The sequence below is a fragment of the Octopus sinensis genome, linkage group LG26, assembly GCF_006345805.1.
Source record: "Octopus sinensis linkage group LG26, ASM634580v1, whole genome shotgun sequence".
Classification (NCBI taxonomy): domain Eukaryota; kingdom Metazoa; phylum Mollusca; class Cephalopoda; order Octopoda; family Octopodidae; genus Octopus; species Octopus sinensis.
Window position 1 is genome coordinate 9,162,894 of NC_043022.1, and position 11,308 is coordinate 9,174,201.

The 11,308-nt window shown below is 38.3% G+C and overlaps 1 protein-coding gene across 2 annotated transcripts in view; it reads right to left on the minus strand.

The window, feature by feature from the left end:
• Positions 1-554: 554 nt before the first annotated feature.
• LOC115224865 (DNA repair protein RAD51 homolog 3) overlaps positions 555-11,308 on the minus strand; it is a 246,069-nt gene continuing 235,315 nt past the window's right edge. For both annotated transcript variants that reach the window (XM_029795815.2, XM_036513573.1), the window contains exons 3-8: positions 11,190-11,308; positions 8,089-8,243; positions 5,900-6,027; positions 4,347-4,478; positions 2,148-2,381; positions 555-747 (exon numbers count right to left, since the gene is read on the minus strand). The exon at positions 11,190-11,308 is cut by the window's right edge and continues 128 nt beyond it. In XM_029795815.2, coding sequence (XP_029651675.1) covers positions 637-747; positions 2,148-2,381; positions 4,347-4,478; positions 5,900-6,027; positions 8,089-8,243; positions 11,190-11,308 — 879 coding nt within the window. In that variant the 3' untranslated portion in view covers positions 555-636. The remainder of the gene's footprint in view (positions 748-2,147; positions 2,382-4,346; positions 4,479-5,899; positions 6,028-8,088; positions 8,244-11,189) is intronic.

Here is an 11,308-nt window from a genome sequence, read left to right on the forward strand (position 1 = left end):
TTGTTTTGGTATAGTGTTTAGAGCTGGATGCCCTTTCTAACACCAACCACCTTGCAGAGTGGAGTGAGGGCTTTTTACGTGGCACCAGTACAGGCGAGGTCAGTTTTGGCATGGCTTTTATAGCTGGATGCCCTTCCAAATGCCAATCACTTCACAATGTGGACTCGACATGTCTTACACAGCACCGGCAGGGTCACCAAGTAACTTGCAAGACAAGGAATCTAAAAACACTGCGTCCCACCCACATCTGGCTACCAACTGGTGTTGGTTCTTTTACATCCCTGTAACTTAACAGTTTGGCAAAAGTGACCAAGAGAACAAGTACCAAATATTGCACTTAAAAGTATTGGTGTCGATTTGCTTGCCTAAGCTCTTCAAGATAGTGCCCCCACATGGCCACAGCCCAATGATTGAAACAAGTAAAATGCAAAAATTGTAAGATTGAATTTGAGGCAGACAAGAGAAAAAGCCCTATTTAGGGTTCAGTCTCACTTTATTATCCCCTAATTTCTATTTTGTTATACATTTAAATAAAATAAAATTCATAATATATATCAGTGTGTATATATACAATTTATTAGATCGAAAAAGTAATTATTTATGTTCACAATTTCATAAAAGAGTCTCCATCATTTGTCAAACTGTTTTCTGACGTTTTGTGGCTGGTTCTTCAGCTGCAGCAACCACACCATGTTCTGGTTCCTCTTCTGTTGGGCCACGGTTGACCACATCACGAATACCACCCATCTGTAAAGACAAATAATGATTACCTTCGTTAAATACATAAAATACACTATACATATATATTCACCATCATTATCATCATTGTTGTTTAACCTCATGATTGTGAGCCCGACAGTCTAAACACTGAGCCATGTGCCTTCTTATATATTCTCTTTTTGGAATGTTTCAAAGCATACACATAAAGCTACAAATAATAGCATGTAAATATTGGTTGAAAACCCCTTCTGGAAAGGAAAAGTTGAAAGCTGCCTGTGGGACTTTTTCCATCCAAAAGAGTTTCCCAACCCAATATTTACATAGATTTATGAGTATCCTTTGAGATATTCCAAAAAAAAATTACTTCATATTTTCTCAAAAGTTTACAAAATTCTTATCATGTCAACAATGTGTGTGTGTGTGTATGTGTGTGTGTGTGATGGGTTCTCACATTCTTTTGTCTACTAAATTCACTCACAAGGCAATGGTCAGTCTGAGAATATAATAGAAGACACACATCCTACCCCAGACAGACACACACACACACACCCTAGACATACATATACCCCCAGGCACACACCCACTACACTCCATCAATTCTACCTTCTCTCCACTGTCTTTGATAGCAGGCTTGCCTAGTGTTGACCTGTGGTTAAACAACAACAACAACAAAAACAATAATGAAACTCAAAATAAGATTAGCCATTTCCTCTCAAGCAGTGGGTCTCAACTGGGGTCTATATGATTCTTGGGGGGTGGGTCCATATGGCCCTTGGAAGTCCATGTAAGATTTTGCTGTTAAAATTTATCTGCAATAAAATTGGTTATAATAATAATAATGAAATTATTGTATACAGTGCTCAGGTGCACCACAACTTGTCAGAAAGTGCGTATAAAGTGTATGCAGTAATGTACAAATGTCTGGAAAGCGAACAATGTATGAGTCAGATACATGCTTGTGTGCGTATGGAGGGGAGGAAATTAGGTGTAGTGTTGGCGAATCTCAGAAAGCATGGAAGTTTTGAAGGATGCAGTGCTCCAACAACTAACAGCTGATGCCAGCAGTTTGTTCCATGGTTCAGCAACTCTCAGCGTGAAAAAAATGTTTCCTAAAGTCATGGGAGCTGTGCTATTTTCTGACTTTGTAAATATGTCCACAGGTGGAGTTTGAAAAGGTGCTCAGAGTTATTGTTTGTAAGATGGTTAATAATTTTATGGGTGTCTGCCAAGTTATACTGCTAAGATCATAAAATATTTTTATGATTTTGTTTTAAATACAATTCTTCATAATATTTAATTTTGAAATTACAATGGGATTTTTTAAACATCAAATGGCTAGGAGGGTCCACCCAAGTAAAAGGGGTCCATAGGTAAAAATGGCTAAGAACCACTGATGTAGAAAAAGAGAGAGAGAGAGAGAGACTTACAGTTATCTGAAAGGAAACAACGTCCTCCTTGTGTTCAGGTGATTTGTACAGCAATGCCTTTCTTTGGTTGTCTTTCCAGTAGAGGATGATACGTATGGTAGAGATGTGAGCCCAACTCTCCCCTAAGGCAGGGATCATGTTTTGACTTGTGTCACTCGTGTTCATGTAGCTGGAAGAGCTGTAATTGTTGTTGCTGTAGTTTATGCGAGTGGTCATTTGGTTTGTTAATACAACCTGGAGGAAGATAAAAGATGTGGGCGGGAGGAGAAAAAAAAAAAGGACTCGTTAGTTCAAATCATCATCATCATCATCATCGTTTAACGTCCACTTTCCATGCTAGCATTAAACGATGATGATGATGATGATTTGAACTAACGAGTCCTCATCTTCATCATTATCATTGTTATCATCATCATTAACATCATCATCATCACCGTCACCACCACCATCACCATTGTTATCATTATCATCATTATTAACATCATCATCATCACCACCACCATCACCACCACCATCACCATTGTTATCATCATCATCGTCGTCGTCATCATTATCATTGTTATCATCATCATTAACATCATCATTATCACCATCACCATTGTTATCATTATCATCATCATTAATATCAGCATCATCACCATCACCATTGTTATCATCATCATCATCGTCATCATCATTATCATTGTTATCATCATCATCATTAACATCATTATCATCACCATCACCATCACCATTGTTATCATCATCGTCATCATCATTCACTGTTTTTTCCATGTTTGCATGGGTTGGGCAGAGTTTATTTGAAACAGAATTTTTCATGACTGGACGCTTTTCCTGTCACCAACCTTTACCTGTTTCCAAGCAAGGTATTTTTCCCCATGGCCACACATGTTCTCTCAGGTTGTTGGAAATGAATGACACAGCTTGTTTGACAATGATAATCATTTTACAACAAACACACACTGTAAAGACAAGGAAATACAAACATACACACACACACACATATATACATACAACAGGCTTTTTTCAGTTAGCATCTACTATATCTACTTACAAGGCTTTGGTTTGCCCAGCGTTATAGTAGAAGATACTTGCCCAAGGTGCCATGCAGTGGGACTGAACCCAGAACCATGTGGTTGAGAAGCAGACCTCTTGCTACACACCCATGCCTTGGATGAAAAATACTAAGGCCTGATGTTGAACAGTAGATTCAAAATCAGGAATAAAAATAATGATCCTTTCTGCTTTAAACACAAGACCTGAAATTTTGTTGGGAGGAGGCAAGTTTCTTACTTCAACCCCAGTGACTAACTGGTATTTATTTAATCAATCCAAAAAGGATGACAAGTAAAGTTGACCTCAGCAGAATTTGAACTCAGATTATAAGGACAGATGAAATGCTGGTAAGCAATCCGTCTGATGTGCTAATGATTCTGCCAGCTCACTGCTTAAGAAATAAAGATAATCCTTTCTACTATAGGTACAAGGCCTGAAATTTAGGGAAGGGGGCTAGTCAATTACACTGACCCCAGTGTTCCACTGATATTTATTTAATCAATCCAAAAAGGATGACAAGTAAAGTCGACCTCAGCAGAATTTGAACTCAGATCATAAGGACAGATGAAATGCTGGTAAGCAATCTGTCTGATGTGCTAATGATTCTGCCAGCTCACTGCTTAAGAAATAAAGATAATCCTTTCTACTATAGGTACAAGGCCTGAAATTTAGGGAAGGGGGCTAGTCGATTACACTGACTCCAGTGTTCCACTGGTACTTATTTCATCGACCCTGAAAGGATGACATGCAAAGTTGACCTTGGCAGAATTTGAACTCAGATCACAAGGACAGACGAAATGCTGCTAAGCAGTTTGTCCAGTGTGCTAACGATTCTGCCAGCTTGACGCCTAAGAAATAAAATATACCAACAGCATCATCATCATCATTAAACAGGGTGCAAGAGATATTTAAGAACACATTTTAAAATTCATATCTCTAATTTAACAAAAACCAAATATATTTTGATAAAAATTTGTACACGTTTTCAATAAGCTTTCTTATAAGATTATTTTATGAATCTGCCCTTCAGCTTTGATGACTGCTTCAATGCAGGGCGAGAAATGTTAATTATAAAAATAATAATAATAATAATAATAATAATAATAATAATAATAATAATAATAATAAACAGCTGATATTTACTGCTAACGCATGTTTGTTTGCAATTTGGATGAGACTTTGGGCAATGGTTGTTAACAAACAAGTCCTGAGTCTGATGTCTTCAAAGTCATGACGAAAATGAAAAGCTATACTATCAATGATGACCAGTTTCACCTAAAAAATAGAATAAAAACAATATGTTAATGAAATATTTCATAAAACCATCAGCATCATTACAATCAATATCACTGCCAGCATCAGTGTTGTCATCTTCATCACCACCTTGCTAATTATCATCACCACCAATTCATTGCTAGTGTTACTTATAAAACATCTTAAGTTTTTCAGGGGTGAGATAGATAGGCCAAAAAAAAAAAAAGAAACTCTAGATGGGCAAAAATTTATAACAAAAATTTGCATTCTTGTTTTTTCGCTGATTGACCTTTGGCACAAAATGGATTCAATTAAAAAAATATTCCGTTTGTGTTGTAGAAATTGTCGCCAGATGTAAGGGTAGCTTCTGATCGGTTGATAAATGAAGTGGTATGTTTTCTGAGCTACCAACCATGCAGCGAAAAGAATATTAAGTTTTGGTACCAATTATGTACCACTGTTCATTAGACTGATACAAATAAGTGGTACTTTATTTGTACCACCCAATTTGAAAGACTTAAACAACCTATGATTCCATGCATGGCATGGATAAATGGTATATAACTTCTAGACAAAGAGAGATAGTGATGTATGCATGCATTAAGATATTTGCTGATACATTTCTCATAAACAATAGTCTCAAATTTTGTCTCAAGACCAGAAATTTCAGTACTTGATTGGTACTTATTTTATCAACCCTCAACAAGGATGAGAACATGTCCTCCATCTCCCACTAGATCAATTTACCAGAGCTTTATTCTCATTCAACGCAACAGCTGTGGGCCGAAAGAGGCCTTGTAGCAGGCCCCACAACCAGATGGCTGGATGTGATTGGGGAAGATCTCCAGAGGCTTGACGTCACCTTCGAGGATGCAGAGCAGGTGGCATAGGACCACCAGTAATGGAGAACACTTGTGGACCTGGTTGGCTCTATGCATGGTGACTTCTCTGGGATCACCAGCTTGGAATGACCTCAGCCCTATAATGTAAAAGCATAAAGCATGAACTAAGTAAGCAAGCGAAAGGATGAAAGGCAAAGTCAACCTCAGTGGAATTTGAACTCAGAATGTAAAGACAGACAAAATGCCACTAAGTATGTTGTCTGATGTTCTAATGATTCTACCAGCTCACTGCCCTACATTTTTCCTAAATATTATCAGACAAAATATGAACCTCCACATAATAATTCGAAACACCTAAGCTCCATGTGGCTCTGGCAGAAGGTAATGGCGAACTTCTGCTGACTCTTTCATCACAACTTTCTCTTACTCTTTCCTCCTGTATCTAGTAGCTTACCTGTGATGGACTGGCGTCCCCTCCAGGTGGAAACCTATATGCCAATGAAACCAGGAAACTGGCCTTTATGAGCCAGGCATGGCTTGAGAAGGAACAAACAACAAGTGAAATAAGAACATAGCATGAACAAACAATGATAGGTTTACCTTAGGACGATCCTTAATGAGTTCCGAAAGCAGGTGTATGATAGCCAGGAGTTCTACATAATCCCGACAACGGAAGTAATGGATCCCATTTAGTACTTTGTCAGTGGTGAATGTGACAGGAGAGTCACCTGAAATATATAAAGTAACGGTCGCTTAGCAACACAAACCCAGAACTAAACACCAACCTCTTAAAAGTTCTTCAAAAGCCAAACCAAATACTTGCATCACCATCATCCCTGTTTTAACGTCCACTTTTGCATGCTTGTCGGAAAGAATTTACTGAGGCAGATCTTCCACAGCTGGTTGCCCTTCTGTCACCAATGTTTACCTGTTTCCAAGCAAGGCAGAAATTTTCCTCATGGCCAAAGTGGTGAGAAAGGATCTTCTGATGTTGGGCTACACAGCGGTAAAGACAAGAGACCAAGACTTCTGTGCTTGAGAAGACATGTCAAGCTAAGTAAAACCATGGCCATCTTTGCATAACAGGCATGTCCTCTACATCTCTTTCACTCTCTCAACCTAGAGACCCTAGTCTTACGGGCTCGTGGGTGTTGGTGCGAAATAAAAGCAACCGTGCTAGTGTCACATAAAAGTGCTCCATGTTGGTGCCACGTAAAAGCACCTGTGCTGGGGCCACATAAAAAGCACATAGTACACTCTGCTAAATGGTTGGCATTAGGAAGGGTTATCTAACCACAGAAACCATGCCAAAACAGACAGCTGGAGCCCAGGCAATGCTACAGCAGGCCAGCTCCTGTCAAACTGTCCCATCCATGCCAACATGATGAACAAATGCTAAATGATGATGAACACTTCTATGATGTTGACACACAGAACTATTACACAACGGCAGTACACAGAGACACAAACAAACACCCACAATCACACACATATACGTATATATATATATATATATATATATATATATATATATATATATACAGGGTGATTAGAAAAGAAAGTAACTCCCTATTTTAAAATGCTTATAATTTATTTATTAACTATAATTTTTTTCTCAAATTTGTTGTGTATGTTCTTTAATATACAGGAATTGATTCCATGTTGTTTTTTTTTCAGATTGATTATTTTGTTTGAAATTTAGAAGCCCTACAAACATGGCTGGACGTCCTACTGTGCCCAGCTAGCTGCACATTACGAAGTTTGGAGATCAGTTGTTCAAGTGCAAAGATGGTGGAGGACCATTAGAGGAAGACATGCTTAAGTTGATGCAAAGATAATCAAGAATTGTCATGCAAAATTCATAACTATAGGATTTGTAGCTGGTACTTGAAGTGGTCGTCCTTCCAATTCATCAAGGTCCGCATGACTGGCTGGCCAGAAGCCCTGATTTAACACCCTGCGACCGTTTTCTTTGGGGTTGATTAAAGGAGGAAGTCTTCTCTACCCAACCAATGACTTTGGAAGAACTTGAAGGGTGAATACGAGAAGTTATGTCTTTCATTCCACAAGACTTCCTGATGAAATCAGTTGATGTGGTTCCCAGGCGGTTTGAGAAGCTGGTGGTGAATGCTGATGCCTATATTAAATTTTAAATAAAATTCCATGCTACACACTTTCTTTACATATTCGTTTTTTCTAAAAATTATAGTTAATAAATAAATTATAAGTATTTTAAAATAGGGAGTTACTTTTCAATCACCCTGTATATATATATATGACAACACCAACCTTCTGCACACTGAAGGTCTGGAATCGCTTAATAATCTGAAGTAACTTATGAGCAGGTACTCAAAATCCCTGAGTCTGCCAGACAAGCTTACTGGGCAGCCCTGTTTCATTAGGACCTTGCACTGTAACAGTATTAACGAACTCTTGTCATTTATATTAATAAACAGGCACATGTGAAACTGTCTAAACCATGTGTGCATGGAAAATGGTTGTATGAGGATGACAATGATGGTGATGATGATGATGATAATGAGGATGATAAATATGAGGATGATGATGATGATGACCATGATGGTGATGATGATAACGATGATGATAAGAATGATGATGACGATGATAACGACGACAATGATGATGATGAAGATGACGACGAAGATGATGATGACAATGATGGTAAGAATGATGATAACGATGATAACGATGACAATGATGATGATAAAGATGACAATGATGATGATGATGACAACAATGATGATGAGGATGATGATGATTCTACTCACCATCTGTATCGAGATTCTGGCAATGGCAAACAGTCACCTCAGCAATATCTTGAAGTCTTTCAACAATAAAACTGCCTTCTGTGTCTATGTAGATGGCTTCTCCTTCCACACCTCCGAAACATTCAGGAATCTGGACATCGACAGCCAGTTGCATGCTGGGAGAAATTCAAATAAAAAGACAGAATTAATTGTCGCAGATATTAGCTTCAGAAATTTTAAGAATCCCATTGAGATTTCGATTGAGAGATATAGCAGGGTGATGGTATACTCTTTACTCCCTTTACTCTTTTACTTGTTTCAGTCATTTGACTGCGGCCATGCCGGAGCACCGACTTTAGTCGAGCACATCGACCTTGGCACTTATTCTTCGTAAGCCTAGTACTTACTCTATCGGTCTCTTTTACCGAACCGCTAAGTTACGGGACATAAAGACACCAGCATCAGTTGTCAAGCAATGCTAGGGGGACAAACACAGACACACACACATATATACATGCATATATATGACAGGCTTCTTTCAGTTTCCGTCTACCAAATCCACTCACAAGGCTTTGGTCGGCCCGAGGCTATAGTAGAAGACACTTGCCCAAGGTGCCACGCAGTGGGACTGAACCCAGAACCATTGTTTCCTTTATCTTTTACTTGCTTCATTCACTAAACTACAGCCATACTGGGGCAGCACCTTGAAGAATTTTTAGCAGAATGAATCAATCCCTCTGTTTGGATAATTTATGCCCATTATAATTTCTCGCTCTATATACACATTTACAATATGAATGCATCATTCAGAATATGGCCAAAATACTGCCTGAATTTACCTAGGATTTTAACTAAAAAACCAGTACCTTCACAGAAGTACCGATCACATCCATATCCTCTGGAAAAAGAGGATTTGTGAACATTATTCTCCTGCCTATATTCTTCTAACTATTTTTACTCTTTATTCTTTCATTTTATTCTTTGTAAACTGTAAATTTTCCCTATCTAAAATATTCATACCTTGTCTTTGATAACAGAATACCCAGTGCACGGACATGCTAATCAACCACTAGGGTTATCTCAGAAACGGCTGTAATACTTCAAATTCACCTTACCCTAGTTAAATTATTCTAATTGATCTAAGATACTCGTTCTGTCTTGGTTTGATTTTCCCTCTAATATAACATAATATAATACAAATATATGTATGCATGTATGTGTGTGTGTGTGTGTGTTACATAAAATGAGACAACAAAGCCCAGCCTGTGTGGGATTTTCAGGACATTTATAAAGAGAAAGTTAGTCTTACAGCTGTTTCTGGGATATCCCTCCATCAGAGATGATGTAAGATGGTTAAACAGAAGGATTTAAGAAAATAGAAGTAAATATATATATATATATATATATATATATATGTATGTATGCATATGTGTGTGTGTGTGTGTGTGTGTGTATTGTGTGTGTGTGTATGTGTGTGTGTTCATAAAACGAGACAACAAAGCCCAGGCTGTGTGGAATTTTCAGGACATTTATAAAGAGAAAGTTTCTGAGATATTCCTTCATCAGAGATGATGTGAGATGGTTAAACAGAGGGATATGAGAAAATGAAAGTAAAAATAAAAAAAAAGAATATATATATATATATATATATTATTCCTTTATTTGTTTCTGTCATTTGACTGTGGCCATGTTGGAGCATCACCTTTAGTTGGACAAATTGACCCAGGACTTATTATTTGTAAGTCTAGCATTTATTCTATTGGTCTCTTTTGCTGAACCACAAAGTTATAGGACATAAACACACCAAAATCAGTTGTTGGCCAGAGGCTATAGTAGAAGAAGGCAGCGAGCTCGCAGAAACGTTAACCTGCCAGGCGAAATGCTTTGCAGTATTTCATCCGCCGCTGCGTTCTGAGTTCAAATTCCGCCGAGGTCGAATTTGCCTTTCATCCTTTCGGGGTCGATAAATTAAGCACCAGTTATGCACTGGGGTCGATGTAATCGACTTAATCCGTTCGTCTGTCCTTGTTTGTCCCCTCTGTGTTTAGCCCCTTGTGGGTAGTAAAGAAATAGGTATTTCAGCAGTCTTTATGTTGAGTTCAAATTCTGCCAAGGTCAACTTTGCCTTTCATCATTTTGGGGTTTAATAAATTAAGTACCAGTTGCATACTGGAGTCAATCTAATTGACTGGCCCGTCCCACTTACCCAAAATTTCAGGCCTTGTGCCAAGAGTAGAAAAGATGCTATAGTAGAAGACACTTGCCCAAGATGTCACACAGGAAACTGAACCCAGAACCATGTCATTGGGAAGCAAGCTTCTTACTACACTGCCATGCTTGTGCCTATCATTTGTTTATATATATATATATATATATATATACACACACACACACACACACACATACAAACAAACAAATCACAACAGATGGCTTGTGGTTCACTACAGCTGCTTCAGAAGTGTTTTTTATTGATGAATGAAAATGTTACATCATGAAAAAGAAAACGTTTCCATCAGGTAGATACAGGTAAGAATTAAACATATTGAACATCTCAAGAAAAAGTAAATAGTGCCATTTGACTCTTCTGACCCCAACCCCAAAAATATATTCTGTTAGAATACACACACACACACAATCAACGTAATTTCTTTTTTTTAAAGGTTTCATTTTCTATGCTTGTATAGGTCAGATCCAAGAGGACTTTATAGAGCAATGCCTTATGGGGTGAATACCTATTTCTTTACTACCCACAAGGGGCTAAACACAGAGGGGACAAACAAGGACAAACGGATTAAGTCGATTACATCGACCCCAGTGCGTAACTGGTACTTAATTTATCGACCCCGAAACGATGAAAGGCAAAGTCGACCTCGGCGGAATTTGAACTCAGAACATGACGGCAGACGAAATACAGCTATGCATTTCACCCGGCGTGCTAATGTTTCTGCCAGCTTGCCGCCTTATGGGGTGAATACCATTTCCAAAAAAAACTGCTTTCATCATTTGTTGTGGCACTCAGGTATTTATTCTGAACCCCACTCACACACATACACACAAACAGACATAGACACACACACACATACATGCACATAGACAAACATAAAGAACGAAGAACCAGTTACCACATTTGGGTTTTACCAATGCCTGGAGCCCCGCAGAATTCAGTAATCTTGCCCAATGGTACACCGCCATTCAGCATGGAATCCAATTTCTCAGAAAATGTCACAATACTCTGCATGTT